Source organism: Pseudochaenichthys georgianus, unplaced genomic scaffold (assembly GCF_902827115.2).
Source record: "Pseudochaenichthys georgianus unplaced genomic scaffold, fPseGeo1.2 scaffold_409_arrow_ctg1, whole genome shotgun sequence".
NCBI classification, from domain to species: Eukaryota; Metazoa; Chordata; class Actinopteri; order Perciformes; family Channichthyidae; genus Pseudochaenichthys; species Pseudochaenichthys georgianus.
The window spans coordinates 28,725-56,373 of NW_027262974.1; the positions used below are offsets into that span (position 1 = coordinate 28,725).

The following is a 27,649-nucleotide window of genomic DNA, read 5'->3' on the forward strand; positions in this document are numbered from 1 at the left end:
TAATGCAGGCACGCGTTTGTAACACCAGATAACGTAATTCTCCAATTTAACCCGGATTTTACACCAACCTTTATAACTCTGTTACATATGTAGGCCTACTCTTAATATTTAAATGTTTTCATCAAATATAACACATGCAACAAAGCATGCAGCAGACCTTAGGCAAGGCAAGTTTATTTATATAGCACCTTTCAACACAAGGCAATTCACAGTGCTTTACAAGAAGGAAAGACATTAAGAAAAAGGCATTTAAAAACAGTCAGAGGAGGAGATATTGAAGAGAAGAAGATATTGATGTCATCGAGCACGATCAAAAACAATTAGTGAACTTAATGCAGTTTTTTCTAAAAGAGCTCAGTCATCCTTTCTAACTTTAAAAAAGATCTGGGAAAAGGACTTAGGGATGCAGATAGATGAAACTACTTGACTGAATATTTGTGAAAGAATACATTTTCCATTCACAAGCAATAAAATCAAAGAAGCAAACTTTAAATGTATCAACACATTTTACCTCACACCCATAAAGATGCATACCATTTCCAAAGAAAACTCTCCAAACTTTCCGAGATGTAAAATAAAAGAAGGAACATTCATGCATCTGTTTTGAGATTCTGATCTCCTGAACATTTTCTGGGATTCGATTCATGCTCTCACAAAAGCCGTTTTCGACATCGAAATTAGCCTAAACCCATGTTTTTCCTGTTAAATGACATGCCACACTTTAAACTGAACCGTTGTGTGACCATTTTAGACCACTGACATAATGATAATATATAATAATAATTCAAGTACATCCTTTCAAACTGCTAGTCACATCCTCATGTAAATGTAAATGTATCGAGGTCAGAAAAGTTATCGAGTTCATTTTTATTTATCGTACGATAAGTCAATTATTTGCTTATCGCGACAGGCCTATGCACACAATAAAACTGTGGAAACAAACATGTGTTTGACTTTCATTAGTGAATGAAACTGTGTGCCCTTTATAGTCTGTGTCCAATATTGTGTATTTGTATATATTGTATATATTGTAGTGCCGAGAGATATGGAGTCAGAGGCGGTGCAAGGAAGGTGCAAGAATCGTAATTTATTTACAAGCTGCAAAGGACATGTTGTCGGGTCGCAGCCCGGGTCGACAAGAGAGAGAGCTAAGAGGGCACACACTATTTATAGGTAACCCATAACATGTCCGTGTGGGAACAATAACCGCAACTGTAGTTCCAAGTTTGAATTATGTCCCAGTGGTTAAATAGGTGGTCACCACACAAGCCCCCCCAGAATTCAAACATGGCAAAAAATATATATCCCCACGTCCGTGGAGGAAACATCACAAGGGCCGAGGAGGGTGGGGCCGCAGGTGAGGACCGGGCCATGGAACGGGCCACGAAAGGGGGCCGCAGGAGAGGGCAGGGGCCCTAACGAGGGCGAGGGCACCCACACCGGGGGCGGGCCGTCGTAAGGGGGCCGCACTAGGTGTTGCGGAGAACCCAGCAGGAAAGAGGGCAACCCGGCCGCAGGCAGACGCACAACGGCGGCGGGCATGAAGTCCTCGGCAGGCGTCGAGGTATCCCCGGAAGAGAGGGCAACCCGGCCGCAGGCAGACGCACAACGGCGGCGGGCATGAAGTCCTCGGCAGGCGTCGAGGTATCCCCGGAAGAGAGGAGCAGTCCCCCCGGGAGGAAGGAGCACAACCCGGCCGCAGGCAGACGTGCCGCGGCGGCGGGCATGAAGTCCTCAGCAGGTGCTGAGGCATCACCGGGAAGCAGGAGAGGCCAGACAGGGTCCCGGAGCGCGCCACCCATGGGCCGATGGAGCATGGGCGACGTCCGGAACTGTCGAGGTGAGAGGGGGTCCAGGAGTGCGCCACCCAGGCGTCGATGAACGTGAGTGGCGTCTGGATATCCTCGGAAGGCAGGAGAGGCCAGACAGGGTCCCGGAGCGCGCCACCCATGGGCCGATGGAGCATGGGCGACGTCCGGAACTGTCGAGGCGAGACGGAGTCCAGGAGTGCACCACCCAGGCGTCGATGATACCGTGAGTGGCGTCTGGAACCGCCGTCGAGGTGGTGAAAAAAAATGAGAGTGTCCACATGAGGTCAACCGGCTGGTCGAACCTCCTCTCCGGCACCGGAAAGAATTGTCAACAGTCAGATGTTAACAGAAATATGTCGACAGCCGTTAACAGCTAGCCGTTAGCTGGCTGCCATGGGCAGCTGCTAGCTGTCGTTAGCCCCTCGTGGTTAGCCGCTAGTCGTCGTCAGCTAGCGCAGCCTGGACGTGCAGCCGCACGCCCCGAAGAAACAAGCCCACGAGGTAGCAATCGGGTTGCTGGTCGACCCAGCAGGTCGTGCATCGACCCCCTGTTGAATGGAAGGCTGATGCGGGAATGGCGAGCAACATCCCAGCTCTTCTGCGGGGCGTGCACCGAGCCTCAGTCCGCGTGCCGGTGGCAGCCACGGACGATTCCAAAACATCCCCGGCATTTCGAGAAAGAAATTTGAGTTCCTTTTGCCGTGTTCGGGTCACCAGTGTCACCAGTGTAGTGCCGAGAGATATGGAGTCAGAGGCGGTGCAAGGAAGGTGCAAGAATCGTAATTTATTTACAAGCTGCAAAGGACATGTTGTCGGGTCGCAGCCCAGGTCGACAAGAGAGAGAGCTAAGAGGGCACACACTATTTATAGGTAACCCATAACATGTCCGTGTGGGAACAATAACCGCAACTGTAGTTCCAAGTTTGAATTATGTCCCAGTGGTTAAATAGGTGGTCACCACAATATCCTATATATATGCTAAGGTCCCGCTGCTGACACGATAGCAGTCATTTAGTGCGCATATGTGTAATTAAACCCATGATATCAAAATCTCACTCCAGCCAGGTACCCAAAGTTGGCAACCCTGGTGTGTGTGTGTGCGTGTGTGTGTGCGTGTGTGAGAGAGAGAGAGAGAGAGAGAGAGAGAGAGAGAGAGAGAGAGAGAGAGAGAGAGAGAGAGAGAGAGAGAGAGAGAGAGAGAGGCGGGCGGAGGTGGGCGGGCTCTGGATCGGCTCCTCCACCTCGGAAATACCGCCAGGTGCTGCAGCTCTCCCTGCCCGGCTCCTCACTCTCCCCCCGGGCTGTCCTCTCGGAGCCGCACAGCTCCCTCCGAGTCTCCGCGGGTCTAACCCGAACCCTAACAGCAGCGATGCCCAGCCGGTGAGCGACACCCATCCCGTGAGTCCCTTGCGCAGGCAGTCTTTCGGTCGGACAGTAGTCCCCTCCTGACCGCAGCAGCTCCTCCTCCAGCCGGGGAGACTCGCTGCTCCTGGCCGGGATCCCTGCAGCTCTCCCCGCTTCACAATGGCTGGACACGAGTGGTTCGAGCGGGAGGAATTAATCGGACAGATCAGCGACATCCGAGTGCAGAACCTGCAAGGTAGGAGCATCCTGGGACGGAGGAGATATTAGAGTATAATATATGACTGTGTGATAATAAAACCTATAGTTGTAACGGGGTCTGTGCAGCAGCCACCATGCCCTGCACGCTGCGTTGCTCTCGGGATAGAGCCGTTCAGATGTGCGTAACTTCGGAGTGTTTGGGTGCTTTTCCAGAACACACAGTCCCTACATCTTCTTACCAAGCTCCGCATATGACACAGTAACTCATCTGAGTGTGAGCCCATATCGAACTGCTGTGTCCCACGCTGTAACTCTGCCTGCTCTGTGGTATTTCATTCACAAGTGCGCAGGGCAGCTGCTGGGTTTGATGGTAGTAAAGTTCATCTTACTGCAGCAGGACACATTAGTTTCAGATCCAACAAGAACAGTGGTTTGGTTGTTGATTTAGAGAAAATCAACCTCATATCTAATTTTGATTTAATTTGAGTTATCACTGGTTTGGACAGAGAGAGAATTAGAGCTGCGTATGAAACCCTGTCCATCATACTGCTCCTCTGTTAGCAATCAATCATTCAGAAAGATTTGGATTGCATGCACCAGTGTGGGTCTTTGCAAAAGGCATTCCTTTGCATTGGTTTTAGACTTTATTTAAGACAATCGAATCGATAAATTGATACATTTTAGCAGCTTTAGTGTGTTTTATGTTCCTGTGAATACAGCTGTCAAATAAACAACAACTGAAAGTGTAAAAAGTGCTTATGAAGGAGGGCTTTAGTAGTTTTGTGTTGCTGTTTCTTAAAGCCGGACATTTTCAAGAGACAGCTTAATATGAATGATCAAAATCTAAATACTAGTCCCTACCAGTGGTGTAATTTAACTAAGTACATTTACTCAAGTACTGTACTAAAGTAAACAACCGAGGTACTTGTACTTCCTCACCTTTTCCAATACAACATTGACGTGATGAACATATACATGCACTATACATTTATTAACATTATTTAAAATATGTGGTGCTTAAATGTGCCTTTCTGCATAATGAGTACTTTTACTTTTGGTACTTTAAGTAGTTTACACTGTAGTATTGCTACTTTTACATAAGTAAAAGAAGAGTACTTCTTCCCCCTCTGGTCCCTCTGGTCCCTTCCAGTATTTGTGTCTTCCAGCCATAGGATCTGTCTCTGCTTTGTATCTGACAGAAAAGAGATATTCCACCTCTTCCAATGTTCTGAACGCTCTCTGTCTCACTGTGATATCAGAGCAGTGTGTTCCTGAGTGGGGGGCTGCTTGTTTCTGAAGCATTACCAGAACCTGATGTTCGCTGTAGATGAGGTCAGCGAAACACTTTTAGCCACTGGGATGATGTCACATGTTCTTCAGCTGGCAAGTCACACAAAGAAAAGCCAAGACACACAACCAAATGAACCAGGGAAGCAAGTTACATCACACAAATGAGTGAAACAAGTGTTTCTTAGTCTGTGGTTTGTGAGCCTTGAAGTGCAGTTCTATACTTAGGTCCCCTCATTTTCAAGCTGCTTTTCTATTGTGTTTTACGGGACTTTATTATTGTATTCTGTATTTAGAAATGCACGACTGTAATGCACCATAGATAGAACAAGTACAGTGTGATTAAAAGCCTCTGTTTGGCGTCCACATTCAGACGGGCTGACATCAAAGTAATGAGTAACAAGTCGGGGTGACTTGCTCAGCTGCTTGAACGGCAGACTACAGGACTCTGTGCCAGGCTGTACAGAGAGCAGAGGGGCACACTAGCAACAGTTGCTCTCTCAAGTGGAAGAAGTTGAGTTGATGAGAATGAGAGTTTTGTTCAGCTCTAACCTGGATCCTCCCAAAGCTAGAAAAGAGAACTAGAAATATACCGTACATTCAAACGTCTCTTCGTATCGTGTGTTTTGGCACACACTACAAGTAAGAACAATGAGTAATAATAGAAGAGATGGATTATTAAATACAAGGCCTGCAAGTCTGGCATCACGATAAGAACACTATTGATAAGGCTCATTCTGTGGGATAACCAACAAGCCGTTAACCTTTAGCAAACAGCTGCTATTTCCACATCCAGAAGAAGCAGAGCAACGTTATCGTCAATACAGTATTCTCTCAGTTTAACTCTGAGAACAATTAGGAACTGACTTGGGTCATGTTGGTCTTTGAGAGCATGAGTACATGTTTACAAGACTAACATTTGCCTCCCTTTCACTTCCATTATTAAGAGGGGAAATATGCTTTCCGGTGCGATAGTAGATTTGCATCTTTGAATTTGCTTGGAGTTGGATTGGGTTAACTTTCAGAAGAACATAACATCACCAGGACATATTCACTCACCTGCAGTCACACAATCAGAAAGAAATCAGTCCAAAATAATAGTTCGGAATTGATTTTTGGGATTTATCAGAGATTCCTGGTCAGAGTGAGTCAATACATCGATAATACGGTTGATGCCAACATGTGTTCAACTGTATAGTCTTCTGTTACTCCTAGTGAAACTAACATTGGAGGTTTTGGTCGTAATGCTGCTGTGATCCCAGACCTCAGAAATCATTTTCTCAGTACAACCAATGCATTTTCAGATCCCAAAGAAAAGAAAAAAAAGACTACAAGTAAATAATAAAGCATTATGATCCTAATACTTCTCCGTGAAGTGCTGTGATGCATCAGACACTTGCAATGATTCAACACTAATTGGGTATCCTATAGAGAGGTGCAGGAATAAGTCATAAGACCTGAAATGAGTTAGCGTTTTAACACCGGCTGCCATGGGTTTTTGTTAGGTTCCTGAAATGAGGTCGGTGGCTCACCCACGCTGAAGAGATTTCAATGTTTTGTTCTACAAAGATCAAGAGACTATACGCCATCGTGCCGAATATATTATATATATATATATATATATATATATATATTAAGGTTGAGTCAAACCCTACTAAGGGTACATGTTTGTCACAGACAGGGAAACATACAGCACATGCCCCACTTAACCAGTTCAATATTTCTGTATTTTTAACCTACATTAGTAAATCATTACATTTGAACCAAAACACACAGCATGTGCCTGCTGAACAAAACATGCAAGGGTCCTAAACACGTGTTTGATCTGTTTCTCTGCAATATTCCGAAATCCAATGGTAAAATCCCATTGGCTTTTTGCTTTTTTAGAAGGGAAGATATGGTCATTTGGGCTGGGAATGTCATTTTCAAGCCTGAGACCTGAACAACAGGCTTGGGGCTTAACAGGTTAAGCGGTGCGTTCTGAAGATGCCCTGGTGTAGATCTGGTCTTTAACCCTAATCACCAAAAAGAAAAATGTGTTCAGAAAAGTTTACAGGTGTTATTATCAGCTCAGATGCTACAAAGCGGCACAAACAGACGTACACAGAATAATTCAGAGGATTTCATGTAAAGTCCTGCAGCAGTCTGTGCAGGTGTAATAATACTCTTCATTTGCCTAGACAAAGTAGCTGCAGCTCCTCTGTTGGTGTTTTGGTAGAGAGACACAGAAGTCTGTCTCCCTTTGAGACTAATTACATGGCATCCACAGGTTGAGGTCCAAACAGCAGCAGAGCTCCATGGACTGCTGTAATCACAGGGTGGAATTGGGAAACCCTCAGTGGCAGGTCAAATACGGTCTGAGTCATTGTCCTTTCATGATGACACGTTTCTGTTTGTTGCTGTGCCTGAAAGCTACAGTACACTCCTGCATCATTGTCAGCAGAGATGGGGTCTTTACTAAAAAAAAGTAATATATTACATATAGTGCTGTGTACCTGGACTCACATTCAGGTTCAGGTCCGGACTCAAGTCCAGAGGTTCAGGTTCAGGTCCGGACTTATAAGTCCGGACCTGAACCCATGTCTTGTGTCAAGTTGTGTGAGTAACTAAAGTGAACTTATTGTGAGCTAATTATCAATTGAAAATTAACTCATAATCAACTCAAATTCAAACTCATCAGGTTTATTGTGCTCCCTTCCAACTTGTGTCTACATTTCTCTACAAAGTACAAATGTAAAAAAAACACTTTTTGCCACTTAGTCTACAAATGACTTATGACAGCAACTACAGTGAACTACTACAAAGTTCAAACATTTTTTTCATTTACCAAACTAAAGTAACCAAACAGTCCCTGAGCTGACTGAGCCTAAATTGTTAAAACGTTGCTGAAAGGTAGAGTGTAGAGTAGACTATACGCATTACACTGTTACACACCTACTATACAGTATAGGCTACACTGTAGTGACTGTACAGTCAGAGTGTACTGTACTGTCTGTGCACCATGTCTTTTCTACAACTCTACATGTGTACATTATACAGTACATACTACATACATAGTGATGTACATACATACTGTTAGAAATTAAAATCAATGTTGATATGGCGTAATTTTGAATTAAATACACTATTTAATTTAAATCAGTTTTATTCTGAAAAAAACGGAAGTTCACACTAATACTAATTAATTAATACTTTTATTCTGAAGATTATTCACTTCCGGTTATCATTAGCATGTGGCGAAATGCTACGTTTTCAAACCGTGAATCGAAGGTGAAATGACATGTGATGTTGTACACTGAGCACACTGGGATTAGCACTCATTTATTGACGCTGAATAACGTTTATCAGGGAATGTTTAAATAACCACAGACACCAGAATATACGTAAGTGCTAGTTTTTTTGCGAGTCCAAGTACCGGTTCCCGACGTTCCGGTTTTAACCGGACTTGAACCGAAACTTTTTACAAGTCCAGTACCGGTTCGGCTTGCCGGTACGCAGCACTAATTACATATTACATATTACTTTAAAAAAAAAAAAGTAATATATTACACTACTTCGTTACTCTCTACATAAAGTGACTCGTTACTTTACTCGTTACTTTACTTTACTCGCAGGGCCGGCTCGCCCCTCCCTGCAGGCAGATCACGCAGACTGCTAAAGTTTCAAATGTTCTCTTTAGTTCAGTTTCCATTGTCGCATAAGACTGATCCAGATCCTGAATGTTTTCCTATCTGACCATGGCTGTCCTCTGTCTCCTGCTATCTGTATATTTTGCACAGTCTATCTCTGCTCACGCTGTTGCGTCGGCGTGTTCTCCTGCGTGTTGGCCATGTGTTGCACTGGAACCAGACACCGCAAAGACTTCAGCCGAGCACGTACGAACTGCGCATGCGTGAGTGGCAATAACTCTCCTTACCAGCAGGCGGCGGTAGTGTGTATTCGTCATTCAAAACAGGCAACAACCGGAAAACAGAGAAGAAGAACAGAATACGTGATATAAACAAACAACAAATAGCTGTGCGTTAGCTTCACATTAGCATGTGTTCTTTGCAGGTGTTTGTTGAGGTTTGATTATGACTGATTTTAGTAAGTAACGAAGTAACGTGTGTCGGGGCAATGTTAGTAACTGTAGTGTGATTACTGAATTATAAAAGTAGCGCGTTACACTACTCCGTTACCGACAAAGTAATATTATTACACCCAACTCTGATTGTCAGGATGTCTCTTTTTCTGTAATTATCTTCTCTTTCATTCCATTCACTGTATCCATTCATTCTGAAAGAGTGATTCCCTCATCAGTCAGGCGGTCACCATTCACAACAGTCTATTGACTCACAGTCACTTCTCCACAACTCATTTAAAACGATAAGGCTAGATAATCACCAGATTTACAAAATATAATAATGCAGGAGTGGTTCCCCATTGGTTCCCATCACTCTGCTAATCATTAAATCATTAGAACTATCCTTAGGTCAAAAGAATTAGTCCAACACCTTGTGTTGTAGCGACTATCATCATTAGAGGTCTCCTATTATGCTAAATCAAATTCTCAGGTCTTTTATACATAAATATGTGTCCCCTATGTGTTAAGAGATTCAAAAGGTTTCAGGAATAAAGATTCTTTCTCTTTTTGTCCTGATCCATGAAAATGAGCTGATCAGATTTGGTCACTTTATGATGTCATAACGATGTTTTGGCTTGTGTAACCATTAGCCAATCACCAACCAAGGTAACCCCCCGCCCACCTTATCACCTGAATCTCCTCCTAGAGCAACTTGGTGTTTTGTTAAACCAATCATCTCTCAGAGGGGCGTGGCCAGCAACAGCTCATTAGTATTTAAAGCTACAGACACAGAACCAGCACTTTTGCAACAAGGCTGAAACAGAGGGATTTATGGGATGCTGCAATGATCTGTATTTGGAGCCAAACACTTCAGAGATATTTTCTGTATATATCTGAGACCTATAATAGGTTGGTGAAAAGGAGTATAATAAGGGAGCTGTAGCTGCTGAGAGAGCTAATAAAGTGTGTGTGTCCTCAGTTGCATACTTTCCATGTGTTGTGCATAATGCAAATTGTGGTCAAATTTCATTCCGTATATGATGCTGTGTTATAACGAAACCAAAAATAAAAAGTCAGAGATTGCATTAAGTTGACATAAATGAAGACTCCCTACTGTTCCGCCTCTCTGTAACAAACATAACAAATGATTAACAGGTGCAGGTGATTTTGATTACCCAGTCACACACACACACACACGCACACACACACACACACACACACACACACACACACACACACACACACACACACACACACACACACACACACACACACACACACACACACACACGCACACGCACGCACACACACAGCGCACACGCCCACAATAACCAATAGTAACACAGTGACAACCCAAACACATTGCTTGCAAAGATACCTGCGGAGCTAACGCGTTCCCATCAGACTCAACTGTAATTTGTGTTTACTGCTAACTAGCAATATTAGCATGCTAACATGCTGATAAACATTATGGTAGAACCTGTCATGTTAGCATTGTCATTGGCAAGCTAATTCTGTATCTGTTTCATGAAGAATCCATAATACATTTCTTAACTTCTCTAATATATACACTTTGATAAAATCCCAGCTATAGCATATACTGTTATGTGTGATTTTTCAAAAGACAATAACGCGTCTTTTTGTTGTACATCCAAACAAATCAGTTAGCAATGCACAAGGCACATGTATCCCTTTATAAACTAGCGTATAGCTTTAGCTGTCAATCATTAGCGTTTCCAGCTGTCTTGAATGTATTTCAGGCCACTTTATGATTTTGGAACACAGGGTTAAATGAATAAAAACCAATAGCTCCAATTTCAGCAAAAACACATTGAACATTCTAAAACCTTTACTGTTTTTCAAGACTTTAAACTTCTTACACTATATTCTGATTGTTTACCATCCTTTGTTTTCCAGCAGTATGAAGTGGAAGTAGGAGTAAGGTATAAGCTCTGTCTCGGTGGCGGTGTGTGGCAGTGTGGGCTGACCATGGCTGACAGGCCATGATGAATCAGCACATTATGAATAAGCACCTGGTGTCTGTGGAGGAGGTGATGAAAGATCACACAGCAGTGAGGCCTTGGAGGGACTGCTACAGACTCTGTTCAAGGTTTCCTTATCATAAAGTATTTTCTTTGCTTCAAAAAACACTTACAACATATCTCACCTTGTGGTTTGCATCCTCCCTGCAGTGTTTGGATTGGTTTTAATGAGCTCACTGACGCATTCCTGAACAAGACTTTTCTGAATTAGTTGAAAGACAAAATGTAGAAGAGAGAAACAGAGGCTGATTCAGTATTCGCCAGGTGTACTGGCTCTAAAGTAATGTAGAGCAGGGAGCAGAGTCTAACAACTGAAGCTCTAACCTGTTTGTATATGAGCTACACACTGAAACAACTGAAGCGTTAACTTTCATTAAATATATTATTTCAACAAATTAGACATAATTGTATCAGGTTAGTTGAAAGCAATACTATTAAGTTGAAATAAAAAATAATAGTTTCAACTTAATATTATGGCATTTAACTAACCTAACACAGTCATGTGTAATTTGTTCATATAATAAGTTTCATTAAAGTTTCAGTTTTTTTAGTGCAGCGTTTCCGCCAGGGGGGCGTCTTGCCGTCAACTCCCTGAACTGGAGCCGAGGGCATCCAAAAAAATTAATCATTTGAGAGAAGATCGAGAGTTTTTATTGCTTGAAATGACCAAAAGGAAAAAGGACAAGGACATCCCTCTGTTGGAAGGGCAAAGGACTCTGGTGGGATTCTTTTCGCCTCCAGCAAAGCGCGTTCCTGTGACGCATCTTCCAAGGACCATGCCAGGAGGGGTGTCCCTGTCGGCACGAAGACGTAAAGAGATAGTATAAGGGACGGCGCAATTCAAAATTGTGTGTGTGTGCATATGTAAAGAGATAGTATCTATAAGGGACGGCTCAATTCCAAATTCAAGTCACGTGACGTCACCCCCAACCGCTCTCTCGGCCCTGGTCTGGCGGAAACACTGGTGCAGTGTCTGTATTTGAGTTATGTCCTAATTCACTGATCAGAACACAGAATATCAAGTATTCACATACCTGAATTATCTTTCAACATCGCTGAGAGCTCAACAAAGCTGGAGAAGATCCAAAACAAAGAGCACTTAATCCTGTTTACTAAGGTAAGGTGTTAGCTAACACCCCAGAAGGGAGAACAGCAACACCTAACCTTTAAGCTATTAACGGGGAACAATGGAGGGGATCTCAAGCTTTAGTTGAGATTGTACAGTTCTCAGTGAAAGATATATCTACCTAGAAGCATTTCCCAGATGATGCATACATGATGGTTGCCCTTAGTCAAGTTAATCACAGCCCTTTACATTTGGTTGGGTGCCAATAAAGATACCGTTTGCATATTTATCTAATAGTAACAGCTGCCCAGTGCACAGGCTATACTTCATTAATTAAAACACCAATGTTTAGGGCCGCCCCTCCCTACAGGCCAATCACGCAGACTGCGTGGGGCCTCACCTCGCGGAGGGGGCCTCACCACGCGGAGGGGGCCTCACCACGCGGAGGGGGCCTCACCACGCGGAGGGGGCCTCACCACGCGGAGGGGGCCTCACCACGCGGAGGGGGCCTCACCTCGCGGAGGGGGCCTCACCTCGCGGAGGGGGCCTCACCTCGCGGAGGGGGCCTCACCACGCGGAGGGGGCCTCACCACGCGGAGGGGGCCTCACCACGCGGAGGGGGCCTCACCACGCGGAGGGGGCCTCACCTCGCGGAGGGGGCCTCACCACGCGGAGGGGGCCTCACCACGCGGAGGGGGCCTCATCTTGCGGAGGGTTCTTCATTTTGCGGAGGGAGTCTCATCTGAAGCGCAAATGCGGCGCACCTACAGTCTAAGCACGCCACAGTTTCGCCGCTGCGAGGCTCCATTAGCACTAGTCTATGTAGGTCTTTAAATAATAGCATCAGCAAAAATTACATGAAAAGTGATGTTTTATTTAAAAAGACGATGTTAGAACTACAAAAGCATTGTGATTGGTGGAGTCTCTTTACTCTCAAATGTGTTTTGCTGATGTAAAAACACAAGCCCGACAACAGCCAAGTAACATTTGTCATCAAGTCACAGAAAATGACCGCTATTAGCCACAGCTGATACGACCTGCTGCCGCTTGAGTTAGTCATGTTTATTGCTGTTGTTGTCTAACTGTTAAAGTGTTTTCTGGCATTCCTTTCGCCTAGAGCAGCTCGGGTGGAAGGCTGGCTTTTTACGAGATGCAGGTGGTTTCACTGCTGGCTCAGAGAAACAGTATACTAATGCTGCGTTCCATATACTGTACATTGGAACTGGGAGTGATGTCACATGCGAGTTGACTGTGGTCCAGTAGCACAAGTGGAAAAAGATGGACGCCCGCAGGAAAGTTGTTTGACTTGTTCACAGCTTTAGCATCCTTGGGTTAGCCATTGTTAGCAATAACGGTTAATAACTACGCTTTATTTTGTATTTTGTGAATACAAACATCGTAGCATTATATCCGCAGATCAGTGGCGGCGCCAGGGTATGGCTGGGGTAGGCTACAGCCATACCAAGAAATGGCTTAGCCCTACCTTAGCCCGACCATGAAAAAGTATGTTAAAGTAAGCATGTTGAGAACACGGATTGCGAAAATCTACCGGTGGTGTCCACAACACACAAACTGATCCTGCTGTAACAACAAGTGCACTTTACTGAAGAAATATGGTTGAGACCATTCAGGCTTATGCTAGAGGGGTGCAAGGAATAGTCTAAGTAGTGGGGGAGTTTTATACACTAAAGGTGTGAAAATTCTCGGGCGTTATAATATCAGCGCGGTCAGATCAAAATGCCTCCGAATGCAATTTGAACAGACCTACAGCCAATCAGAGTAACGAAACGTTGGGTCTGCTGCGTCATGCATTACTGATTCGTCACGTTCACAGTGAAAAGTCCCCAAACTCGCGCCGAGTAAATTGCAGACAGACAGCAGAACTTCTAGGATTAATTGTATATGTCGGATGGATAGATTTGTTCTTAAACGCCCTCGCATTGAGGTACAAGTCGAACAGGTGCCAGAGTCACACGACCCACCTGAAGAGTGAATAGTGAGTTTTGAATATATTTTGTAATAATGGGTCATTTGAAAAAGTGTTTTGTATGACAATAGAGACACAGGCCACCTGTTGTGTGCTGTGTCTGTCTCTCTCTGTTTACCTGTGTCTGTGTGTCTCTCTCTCGCTCTCTCTCTCTCTGTCTCTCTGTCTCTCTCTCCCTCGCCGTGTCAATTCTATATGCCAACTTTTCTTGTTTCTGCCGCTGCGTAGCATGTTGTAACAACGTGGAATTAGCAGAATAGGCTATTGTATTGTTTAACTCACACCTGTTGCTCTCGATGTAATTTAGCTGATAAAAGGAGACTAATAAAAGCTAATAAAAGCCTCATGCTTGGCGTTTCACTGTTTCATACTGACTTGAGCCCCACCACTGTATGGGTTAGCCCTACCATAGATTACCCAACAAAAATACTCTGGCGCCGCCACTGCCGCAGATAGAAGATGAACAGTACCATATTTACAGTTAATTTAATGTGACATAAATAATACAGAAGAGCTAAACATGTTTGTTACGTCCCGACTAGGGGAAGAGGAAAGCAACATACACCAGTTGGAATTGGTAATAATTATGAACAGTTGTATTGTATAGCAGGACAACAAAATGGCAGGCAAGCAGCCTGGGACAAACAAAAGGCCACAAAAGCACCGGTTTAAATAACAAACAAGGTGGCCACAGGGGCGCAAGTTTAAATGGGAAACCAAACGATGGGAGGACTCTAAAAAGTGAGCCTACTTAAATGCAAAGGTATATACATAACTAAACAAAAGAAACCTCACTATTGCAGTGGTACAAACTAAAGAAAAGGAGGCTGTAATAAAACACAGCTAAACTAAACGACTACAGTCAACGTAGAGGCTCAGATACTCTAGTCACATCTAATCATATCAACAATAGCAAACACAGACCACACAAGTTAACCACTGAACGAAGAGCAAGTAGCGAGAGGCGTCTGTTCACTCAACAGAGCCTCCAGAGTGATCACAGTCCACTGGCTTTGTAGTCGTCTCCAGCAGGTGCGCGCCGGCTGTGTGCTGCGATTGGAGTGCGTCGGGCCCGGCGTGCTCCAATCACAGTCTTCGGGAGGCGGACCAGGAGATGGCAGCCAATGACGCATATAAGACGACCAGAAAGGCAGCAGCCGTAACAATGTTATATTATCAAATGTTCTCTTAATGTTCATATGAGGAGATCCCATTAGCACATGTATGATGATCTCGGGTATGGCGAGGTATCTCCAAATTTCAAGTAGGATGTCCGACCTCAGGGGGCGTTCCAGTTAGACATTCCCACTTCCGAGTACAACTGGAACGCACCATGACTTTATGCTGAAGCAGAACTGCCTTCAAAGGGTTAACGGTAAAGTGTCAGAGACCCATTTGCCTCACCACGCAGTGTTTCTAAGAGACGATGCTCTCAGGTTGCCATGCGACCCCCGGGGGCCTTCACTGAGCAGCTATAAGCTGTACAGAAAAACACCCACCCACCAGGGAGAGCGGCTGGTTTCTCTCTCTCCGGATGTTTCACCTTGTTTCCCCTAGCAGTCAGAAAACGTTCACGCCTTCATGTGTTCTCTTATTCTTTCAAAAGGCAGCAGTTCAAAAGTGCACAAGTAATGCTCAGTTTACCTTGAAGATCCTGTTAAGAACTCATTTATTTATTGTTCCTCAGGTAAGGCTTATCAGTGAAATCGTACCCGTTTAGAAGCTGCTGCTGCTTTGAGTAATCTGCTGGAATGTGGTGACGTTTGATGCAGGATGACATCAGAGTGTGTGTTCTGTTGAACTCTCTTTTCAGTCAGGTAAACATTCAGAAAGGAGCTTTCTCAAAGGCGGTCTCTGGGATTTCATGTGAGGGATCATTACCACTTTGTTTTGTCTGTTAAGTGTGCCATGTGCAGTCAAATAGAACTCTACCCTCAGTTTAAGCACACACATGATATTTATCATCCTTCTGATGATAAAATGACACTTTATTTTCTTTGCCTTGTATCATAGGCTGTAGAAAAATATGGATGTAGAGTCAATGACATCATCCATGGGTACCAGAAATCTTATTTTGGTACAGACAGTGGGAGTTAGTAGGGTTGGCAATAGAAGAAGCACCACCATTGTGAAATATCTGAGCTCTTCAGAAATTAGAAATGTTTTAGCTGTTTTGAATGGCCTTGTTTGCGGAAAACTGACCATCATAGAGTGATTCAGTGATGATGTATTTTTGTAATTCGACCCAAGTTAGCATCCAAGAGCTCCCTCGACAATAGCAATGAGATTTTTTATAAAATGTCAGTATATTGTCACAAATAGGCCATATGATACTTAATGTTTTGTCCAGAAAGTTAAAAGTTAACGTCGAAGCAAACTTCATCACGTCACCTGACTTCATGTCACCACCGCGAAGCTAAAGGTCGCTGAAGTTGGGCGTGATGGCGTTTAGTAGTCTCATTTAGACACTTGTTAGCAGCCACCAATTTTATGACACTTATAAGCTTTAGACATTCACCAGTGGGGTTATTTACTGACATATTTTATGTCATAGAACAAAACCTCATCAGCTCTCTTAAAAACAGACATTATTTTGGCAATCTAACAAAAACAACCGACTTTGGGACACAGAATGATGTCTAAAGACTGAAAACAGATCTAGAGAAGTTTAAACCCCTCTTAATGTCTGACCTCGGGGAGGTACACACCCCCTAATCCGACCTCAGAAAGGTGTGTAGTGGGATGGAGTGTTTCAAAAAGCTATTACACCATCTGACAAGCATTTGAGCCTTGAGGCTTTAAGGTGGTCACCTGAGAGCCACAGGAAATGCATGTGTACTGTGTTACTGTAGCTACACAGTAAGATGCTCCCCAAACAAGTCCACACAGCATTAACTATTAACCATATCCAATATACAGTTAGCTGCTGGTCCCTTTATAGCACACAAGTGTATTGCACTCAGAGTGGACGCTAGTTAGCTTAGCTTTCTAACAGTTTTTCTAACATCAGCACTACATTTACCAACTAAACATCAACGTAATGTATTTCAACACTGGTGTACCAATAAAATCGCAGGACATTTCTCATATTTTGTTACAATATTAAGGAAAAAACATGTATATGTATATAAGCACATAGAAGAGCTTGATTTCTGAGCAAAAATACAATTTGGTTTAGTTGGCGTTTCATTTTGACTTGGCTTGCTCAAACATGCACTGCAACACGTGAACAAGCGAGTGCTTTATGTTTTGTGGGAGAATTGGGTGTTTATATTTTGAGAGGGAAGTTGAGAGGACTATATTAGTCGGCCAAACACTGCAGCTTTAGCCACGTCTCTTGCTGTTTGGTAAAAAAACAGTTTTGAAATTGTTACAGAGGCTTAAGCCCGCGTCACACTGTCCCAAAATTGACACCAGATGGACACATGATAAAGGAAATGTTCAAATTCGGCTCTGATCGTAACAAGATCGGGCCATTCGTGAGGGCATCTTAAGCCATCATATGACCGCTGGTGGAGTTTCTCAGGCTCCGGCAGCAACTTTGTGAGCGGTGGCAAAATCTTTGGCATGCCAAAACATTTCCGAAAAGACCTTGCGAAGGTTCGTTTTCGTGTTGAATTCGTGTGTCCATTTTGCCCTTCGTAAGGCCATCGTGAGGGCATCTTGTAAAATCGTGTCATCTTCGTCTTTACTTCGCGTGATCATCGGTGCCATCGGGCATTTTTCGCCTCACGAAGACAATATGAAGGAAACAAGAAGCTGCCCGATTGTCTTAGGAAGGCAACACGACTACGTGAAGCCCTCGCAATGCCGTCGTGTAGCCATCGTATTATAGTACAATTTGTGTCTGTGAAACTGAAAAGGATATTACATTGTTTGTGTTACTTTCGTTGCATTTGTATGTCTTAAATGTAATTTAGGTTAACTTTCTGTTTTATTTAGATGCTTTTATTTTGAAGGTGAGTTTACGTTGTTGACAGGAAGTTGTTGTTGCTATGGAAACAACATAACAGGAGGGTGTGGTTCGGGTGCCATTGTGTAGCCTTCGGTAGGCATCGTACTTGCTTCGGCTGTTGCTTGGCTGTTGACCAAGTTCGGGGCCATTTTCGTCCGAAATTCACAATTCCATATTCGTGTGTCCATCTGGTGTCAATTTCGGGACAGTGTGACACCAGCCTTAGGGTTTATAAATGTTGCCATTAAACCATAAATCACCTCCTTTGGGGTCATATCCTATTATTTATTTGTTATTACAGCCTTGCCTTTCATGAGCCCACAATATAATTGAGAAGTCCCCTTTTTTACCTGTCACATACAGACATGTACATGCACTGTGACTGTCAATGCACACATGAGGAAAATAAATGGTCTTTTTCCCACAGCATTACCTGCTATTGGAACTATTCTGAAGGGCTTTCAGCACACCCACTCTAATAAAATGCAATACCATGATTCTCTCGTCAACTCACCCTGACAGATTGCTGTGATGTAACAAAGGCTTTTATGTAATACTGAAGCAGTTGCCTACCCATCATGTAATCAACCTCGTGCACCTGCTGATCTGCTAAACAATGAAGGCATCATATTTCTTTGTGCGAAAGAGCACTTAGTGCTGCTGTTATTAGACGCTCATACAGGTTAATGTTTTTGAAATGTTAAAAACAAGACATCAAGTTTTAGAGTTGACAGTGTGAGGTTGACCAGCGCTAACATTAACTGATAATGTTAAAGGGAAATACCATGTTGCATTTCATCTTTGGTTTACGCTGCGTTACTTTACGCCGCAATTCCTTAAGGCTAATGTTAGTCTGCACCTTGAGCCTTGGGGGGGGGGGGGGGGGAGTTTTGTTTTCTATCAAACTTGGGTCTTTGAGTAAAATACAGTAGGCACAAAGTTGAGAGCTGAGATCTAGGAATTAGGGCTGTGCATCTTCACTGGTCTCACGAGTATTTACAATAGCATATATGCTATTGTAAATACTCCTGTTGTCTGCTGTGTTCAGCAGAGTATTTTTGTTTGTATATACAAACAACAATACTGCATGCGGGTGCACACTTACATTCTCTGTCTTACTGTTGCATAAATCCCATGAATGTATGAGATTAAGTTAGCTTCATTATATCTCAGTGATTAAGTGATTAATAAAGTTTCTATCAGGTCACTATCAGCCTGTCACTCATTATTTTCAGGGAGGGGGCGGGGTTTGGAGGAACAGAGGAGACGGTGATCGTGGAAGCTTTTTTCCTCCTGCCTTCACAAACTTCAGAGCGGGTCCTTCTGCTGCTGGTTCTGGACTGGTGTTCTTGTGTTGATGGATAAAGCAGACTGCTCCGTGTTTGGTGTTGCTGTGTTGCTGTGCCGCTGTCACGTCTGTTCCCTGATCTCTGCGTCACCGACCGATTTGATATTAAAGTGACAGAAAAAAAACACGTTATAGTAAAGCCGTGGCCGGAAAATCAGGAAGCAACGTTACTACACTATAATCGATTATCTTCCGTCACTGCATCGATACCGAATCGTCCACGTCCGCATCGCAATGCATCGTGGAAACGATTATTTTCAACACCCCCTACTAGGAATACGGTAGGGATGAACCAATACTGATATTAGTATCAGGTCCGATACTGTCCTCATGTTCTCGTACTTGTAATCGCAAATTTGCTCCGATAACCGCATTATGCTTAGCAGTGGTGTGATTAATAGTATAAATAACCCCTGACATTTCCAAATTGACCAATCGGAATCAATTATTCAACTAAGCAGTTTAATAAGCTCTGCTAAATTGAGGAAGGGTGAAGAGTCAAATTATATTGATTCAAGTACTCATATTGGTACTCGGTATCGGCAAGTACTCCCATGTAAGTACTTGTACTTCGTCTGAAAAATAGTGGTATTGGTGCATCCCTAGAATACTGCAACATTGCTAAAGAAGTCAGAAGGTGACAGGAACAAGATGAGGAGGAGCCGGATGATTAAACATCAAGCAAACTATCAAGAGTTTCCAATTTTTGTTGTTACATTTTCTAAACCAATTATGGGGTTCTGATAACCTGGATCAAATGTTAGTTTGTGCTTCAAGGACAACTATTTAACACGAAGCTAGACAAATCAGACTAGTAATGTAAGAGTTATTTGACATCTAAGTCTAAGATTCTCATACTTGGTTTCAAACTAAACCATTGTTTATCTTTTTCCTGTCGTCCAATTACTTTTCATCAGGGCTGCTTTCGCTCAAGGCTTACATGTTTGTTTACCAATTGGAGGGTCAGTGGATCCATCCCCAACCCTACAGTTAAAGTGTCCTCTGGCAACACTGAACCACAGATAACAAACAGTGTATGACTGGCTTCTGCAGAGGTACTCTGTTAATGGCTCTGCATAGAAGCGTCAGCTGGATGTAATGTGATGTCAGCAGATGAGTAACCTGAGATACACAGATGGTGATTGGCTGTCATCTTATCTTTCCGTTTCATTCCATCCATTGATTTGTAAACTTTGGCCACTAAGATGTTGTCTTTATAACGTTGTATATATTGTTATATCATAGACGAAAACTACAGTCTTTGTAGTACATGTATTATTTATTACATTATAGAAAACTGTTTACCTCTAATAAGAAACAAAGAACTCGTCTAAGGAGAATTTAAAAAAAAATACACAGGCCAACTTTAAAATAAATTGGGGAGTCCTCTGCACATTTAAAGAAAATGAATATAATTCAAATGGGCCCACTTTGAAATAAATAAAACATATAGCTGCACCATAAAAAGAGCTAACTGATGGAATGATGGCTGAAGATCGTCAGCTGTCTTCCTCTTCCGTGTGTTTCCTCCAATACGTAAAGGCACCTTTGACAACTTCTCTCCACATATCAAACATACCGGTAAGCCAGGCTCGTTTGCTCTGAAAGCAGATAACTCTAACCACGCAGAATTAAACCCTGTGTTCCTCCGATGCTTTTCTTTTCTTTGATTTATCCATAGTTCGCTCATCGAGCCGGGGGTCAGGTTATTCACCTGCAGGAAAAGGCGCTGGTGCTGGACTGTAGCAGGATGTGACGCATATTTTAATTGACCTAATTAAAACCGTTTTTTTATTTTTGTATGCGTCACAGTATCACCTCAAAATACAAAACACAAAAGAATTTCAATGGCGCAACAAAATATAAATAGTCCTACAAATGTTTGTATTTTATTTCATGCTTATTTTTGTCTAAGCTCAAGGGAGCCAGAGCAGAGGGCTTAAAGAGCCGCATGCGGCTCCGGAGCCCTGGGTTACATTGCATTACATTGCATTTAGCTGACGCTTTTATCCAAAGCGACTTACAATAAGTGCGTTCGACCAACAAGATACAAACTTCAAGAAAACAGAATCATATAAGTACATCAGGTTTCATAGAGCCAAGTATTTCAAGTGCTACTCAACTGGCTTTAGGTAAGCCAGTCCTTTGTTAGTATATAAGTGTTTTGTTAATAGTTCTATCGCTCGAAGTGGAGTCGAAAGAGATGAGTTTTCAGTCTGCGCCGGAAGGTGTGTAAGCTATCTGCTGTCCTGATGTCAATGGGGAGCTCATTCCACCATTTTGGAGCCAGGATAGCAAACCCACGTGTTTTTGCTGGTGGGAACTTGGGTCCCCCTCGCAGTGCGGGTGCAGCGAGCTGTTTGGCTGATGCAGAGTGGAGTGCACGTGCTGGGGTGTACAGTTTAACCATGTCCTGGATGTAGGAAGGGCCAGATCCATTCGCAGCATGGTACGCAAGTACCATCGTCTTGAAGTGGATTCTAGCAGTTACCGGAAGCCAGTGAAGGGAGCGGAGGAGCGGCGTGGTGTGAGAGCATTTAGGAAGGTTGAAGACCAGGTGAGCCGCTGCATTCTGGATGAGCTGCAGAGGTCGGATGGCACATGCAGGTAGACCAGCCAGGAGGGAGTTGCATTACTCTAGGCGTGAGATGACGAGAGTCTGGACGAGAGCCTGGACCAGAACCTGCGTGGCTTTCTGGGTCAGCTGGGGACGCATCCTCCTGATGTTGTAAAGCGTATATCTGCAGCAGCGGGTTGTAGCAGCGATGTTTGCAGTGAAGGACAGGTTGTTATCTAGGGTCACGCCCAGAGTCCTTGCAGTCTGAGTCGGGGAAACAACAGAGGTGCCGATGTTGATTGTTAGGTCAAGAGTGGGACAATCTTTTCCCGGAAGGAAAAGCAGTTCAGTTTTGTCAAGGTTGAGCTTGAGGTGGTGAGCGGACATCCACTGAGAGATGTTCGCTAGACAAGCAGAGATGCGTGCGACGACCTGGGTCTCTGAGCGGGGAAATGACAGAATTAATTGGGTGTCGTCAGCGTAGCAGTGGTATGAAAAACCATGCGGGCTAATGACTAACCCGAGCGAGTTTGTGTACAGGGAGAAGAGGAGGGGACCAAGAACAGAGCCCTGAGGGACCCCTGTAGTTAATTGAAAGGGTCGGACTCGGACCTTCTCCAAGTAACCCTGTAGGTGCGGTCTTTGAGGTATGAGGTGAGGAGGGAAAGTGCAGAGCCTGAAACTCCAAGTTCTTGGAGAGTGTGAAGGAGGATCTGATGGTTCACCGTGTCGAATGCAGCAGACAGGTCCAACAGGATGATGACAGAGGAGAGGGAGGCTGCTTTAGCAGTTTGCAGTTCCTCAGTGACAGCAAGGAGGGCAGTTTCTGTGGAGTGACCTGCCTTGAAACCATACTGGTGCGGATCCAGAAGGTTGTTCTGATGGAGATAGCAGGAGAGTTGTCTAAAGACAGCGCGTTCAAGTGTTTTAGACAGGAACGGGAGGAGAGAGACAGGCCTGTAGTTTATAACATCAGACGGGTTGAGAGTGGGTTTCTTCAGGAGAGGGTTTACTCTCGCCTCCTTGAGACTGTTTGGAAAGTGACCAGAAGTTAGAGAAGTGTTGATGAAATGGGTGAGAAACGGTAGAATATCAGGAGCGATAGTCTGAAGGAGGTTTGAAGGGATAGGGTCCAGAGGACAGGTGGTAGGGCGGGCAGAGGTAATGAGGGTAAGAACCTCACTTGGCGAGAGAGGGGAGAAGGAGGTTAGTGTGTGGGTGGAAGGAGGGTCTGGTGACCCAGCGGTGAGTAAAGGTGAGTCAGAAAAAGAAGAGCGAATATCATCAACCTTTTTTTCAAAGCGGCTAACAAAGTTGCTTGACAGAAGGGAGGAGGGGGAGGGGCTTTGGGGGGGGTCCAGGAGGGTGGAGAAGATGGAAAATAGTTTTTTGGGATTGGAATCGGAAGATTGGATCTTATCTTAGAAAGTGCTTTTTGCCTGAGAGATGGAAGCAGAGAAAGAGAAGAGGAGAGCCTGATAGGTTAGGAGGTCGTCAGGGTGTTTGGATTTCCACCGTTTCCGCTCTGCTGCCCGAAGGACGGTTCTATTAGCACGCAGTGCGTCATTTAGCCAGGGAGCAGGAGGGGACTGACGAGACTGCCGAGATGTGAGAGGACAGAGAGAGTCCAGAGAGGATGAGGGAGTAGAGAGGAGAGTTTCTGCAGCAGAGTTTGGAGGCAGGAGTTGGAACGAGTCAGAGGAAGGGAGGGCTGAGAGCACCGATGAGGCAAAGGTAGAGGGGGAGAGGGAACGGAGGTTACGGCGGACAGGTGCAGGATGAGAAGAGATGAGTTTGTTATGTTTAGAAAGGGGTAAAGAGAATGAAATGAAGAGGTGATCGGATGTGTGGAGCGGGTTTACAGAGAGGTTAGAAGTAGTGCAGTTCCTTGAGAATATGAGATCAAGGACACTGCCAGCTTTATGAGTTGGTGGGGACGGAGACAGTGAGAAAGCAAAGGCGGTTAACAGAGAACCACCAACACTCTCAGGGTTAGGGATTGGTAAACACTTATTAACCCCCTGAGCCACAGTTGCCTTTTTCCAATCATGTCCATTTCAGGAGTTTCTTGGGAAGTATCTTGCCCATATACACTTTGACACTTTGACTGATGGAGCTGGGGGTCAAACCACTATCCCTCCAATTGTTGGATACCCGTTTACACCCTAAGTCGTCCTAAATAGTCTAATCGATAGAATACGGCATATGAAGATATTGCATTTTACATTTATATTCACATGCAAAAATCTACATTTATGAAAAAACAAATGCCCTGAATAGAATGTTACACTTAATTCAATCTGATACTAATGGGTTTAGTAACAAAAATTACATTTTGATAATAGTGTGATAACAGAAGCTGAAGCATTTCCACTTTCTTACATAGCTCTGATATAACATGTTAAGATATGATGCGGCCAAGAGCCTGAACGGTGATGTAACAGCAGCACTGCAGTCTGAAGGGATCCCCCCGTCATAGCCCCGCATGAATATTTCAGATCCTAACTGCTACCGGGGGCTACATCCAGACACAAACCTACCGTCATACTCCCAGTCTGATTATGAAACCTTCAGAAAACCTCTATCGCTTGCTTTCCTCTCATCTCTTTTTTCAAAGTGAGCCAGGGGCTTGTGTGGGTGGTTCCAGAACATGTGCAGGCGTTCTGCTTTTCTCTTTTATCAGAGAGGAAGAAGACGTCTTCATACCACTGATTAGCACCATGGAGACAGATCCCAGGGTCCCTGTCAGCTGAACACTGCGGTTCAAACAAGAGTTCTCTACTTCCTGTCGTTACACACTAACGAGCAAAGAACCTAAGTGTTATGGATTTCAGGCTGATAGTGTGGCTATGTTATGGAAATAAATCAACTGATCTCCTTTTAAATATGAAATCAAAGTTGTTACTACCTAAAATACTGTTGCCGTAAACTGTCATTTTTCAATGTTCAATGTTTGTCAATAAAATTGCATCATTGAATCAAGCATATTTTTTAGAAACATGTAAACATTCTTTGTGCAAAGCCTTTCACTGCTTGATTAACATAACATAGGAATGATGTGATTGGTCCACCAATGCCACCTGCTGATGTGACTCACACGACCATGACTCATCATGTCTTGTTGTTCATTGATTTACAGAGGGAAATCAATAAATGCACTCTGTGTGAATTGGAGCTACCTGCAGTCTAGCATTGTATTCATGTAAGTAACACCATGCTAGCAAAAGGTTTGAATGGATGCTGGTCACAGTGATGCTTCTTCAGATGCCTTGAGGTCACTATGTGGAAATATGGAGGGGGGTTGTCCTTGCATGTCCTCTGCAGCCGTAAGGGGGGACCGAGGTCAACAGAGTCCTTCAACAACAGCTCAGATGAGAAGTTTGTCAGAAACACTGAGTTTCACAGACTGCTGACTTGTCTTTAGAAAACTGGTCTGCTTTATGATTTTCCCACTTTGACTTTGGATTATATCAGATCAGCATTTTAACTGCCCCCTCATGCCTTCAGCTGCTAAATCTGTTGTGTCAGAGTGCATTACACTTGATCACTGAGGACACATTATATACTGACTATTGTTGTCTGTATCACAGTTAAGATGACTTATAAACTGAGAAAAATGTAAAGCTGTACTGTTGAAGCTTACACTACCTCATATAATTTTTCCTGAAATGAGAAGTGGAGCAGTGTAGACCCAAATGCAGTAGACGGGCTCTTTTAACCAAAACGTTTTATTGTTACGCAGAATCCAGGAAGGGCCAGGTAAAGCAAAGCAGGACGAACAGAACAGAACTTCATGGAAAACAACATACAAGTTGGAGGCGGGGCCCGATGTATTCCTGTGAAAGTTGCTCAGTGGCATGGACTGACTGTAGGTACAAAAAGTACGCGGATCATCCGGGGTCTTGGGCCATTAGAGAATGCACACTTGAGTTTTCCTTAAGCCCCGCCTTCGATCTGCCCGTCTTGGCTCAGCAAAGTGAACGTAGACGGCAAATAACTCTGGATTCAGCTTTGAACACATTTACAACTTTTAGACACTAATGATTTAAATAATAATATTAAAAGTTTCCGCACTGGGCAGTTGATCGGCGTTGATGTAAATGTAAAAAATATGTCTTTTTGGGCACAATGACATCACAGACCGAAAGTGTAGTACCAATGCTTGGACACTTCGGGAACAGCGGGCAGACTTCAAGAGGGCTTTTGAAAATCTAACACAGAAAGGAAGTAAAAACAAACATGACACAGATAGAGAAAACTTCAAAATAAAACAAGAAACAGACCAACTTAAAAGTAGGATCAGGAAACTCATTTAAATCTCAACTACAGTAACCCATTCAGTTGAATGGTTTTCAAATGTTATAGCCTTCGCATTGTTTTTTTTTTTATTTGAAAAAGTTGATTGTGGTTGTCTGGCATTATTTGTCTATATTGTCTTTTTCACTGGATCTCTGATTAGGATGTGTCTTGTTCTCGGGTCTCAATAAGATCCCTAGCTCAACAAGTCTATTTGATTAAATAAAGTTTATGATAAAAGCTGGAAACATGTGCCTGTGCAAATATGATCTCAAGGAGTGATGCTGAAAAACATGCATGCTCTGTATCCAATAACCCCCCCCCCCTCTGAGGCAATGCAAGACGTTTACTTTGTATTTCTTGGTTGGATTCACAAAGCAAATACACTGACACCACCAGATCCCACCAATGAGTCATTCATTGCCTGTCTAGCGTTTTATTATAGATGTGTGTTCATTTATAGCCTCCAGATCTAATAGCCCCTTAATTATATTTGCTCACTCCCTTTGTGCCCTCTCCTCCACCCAGGAATGTAATAAAAGAGTTGTCATGCTGAACGTGTCCATTTGGTTCGTAGACTCAGCTGCTCCTCCTCTGTTTGCATGGCAAGCAAAGGAAGGCCCCTACACCGTGGGGTCTTTTCAGCCGGGACGACTCCTTTTCGGCCGGAAGCCGCATGTTCATATCATTGTAGTAGTTTGTTGACTCTAAATACAGTTATTCATTAGTCAGAATGGCTTTGGTGGCTAGGCTAACATCATCCATGTAACACAAGAAACATCTCGTAGTCTGCCATTGTTGTTATTGTGATGGATATTCATGCTAGTCGGACCAACTAGAAACCAAACCAGTTCTAATAAAGATCTAGAACTGATCTAATTTCAGTGGAAAAGTGTTATCAGATTTGAGAGGGGGTGTGTACGCTGGCAAACAAAGAACAGTGTTTCAGATTGCTGCTTTGGAAATACGCCTAGTACAAGAGGTAATATCAGCTCAATGAACTTCAAGTATTAACTAAAAGTACTCCTCCAGTCAAATGTGCCAGTCAGTTATTAATGATTGTATAATACTTGCTTGATACATGTATGTGTAAGCAGCATTTTACTGTTGAGTTGGTTTACAATATATTCAGTAGTTCAGTTCCACACCATGGTAGTTGTGTAATTTCAAAGGGTCAACTGATGCTTTCATACGAGCATCTACTGTTATAATCCCTGAGCTAAACACAACTAGGGGAACAACATGGAAAAGTGATGAATGTATATATTCACAGTAGCACATGCATGCTTACACAGACATTTGTAAAAAGCACCAAACTAGGCAGTATCAGAGCCTCAGAATGCTAACACCTTCCTTTTCTTACTGGACTGCAGCACATACACATTTCTTTTTAGAAAGCTGACATTTTCCATATTACAATAAAAACACCCAATTGAGTACCTACGTAATTACTCACCTCGCAGAGTCAGACTTGTAAAAGGAAATATCCGTAGCTCCAACAGAGTCCTCTATGTGCAGTAGGTAATGTCGTTAGCTGATGTCATCTCTCCAGGTGTACGCTCCACCGGCAGCTCTGGTTTCTCGGCAGTGTTTTATGAAAGATTAGGTCACCGTATACCTCATACTCCATCCTTATGAATGCAATATTGTTAGCTCTGGTGATTTATTTCCTGC

General features: G+C 43.6%; 1 protein-coding gene across 1 annotated transcript in view; it reads left to right on the top strand.

The window, feature by feature from the left end:
* The first annotated feature begins 3,022 nt into the window (after window positions 1-3,022).
* The window catches only part of clmna (calmin a), a 56,113-nt gene continuing 31,486 nt past the window's right edge, over window positions 3,023-27,649 (top strand). The window contains exon 1 of the mRNA XM_034078305.2: window positions 3,023-3,411. Within this exon, the coding sequence (XP_033934196.1) occupies window positions 3,336-3,411 (76 nt within the window). The 5' untranslated portion in view covers window positions 3,023-3,335. The remainder of the gene's footprint in view (window positions 3,412-27,649) is intronic.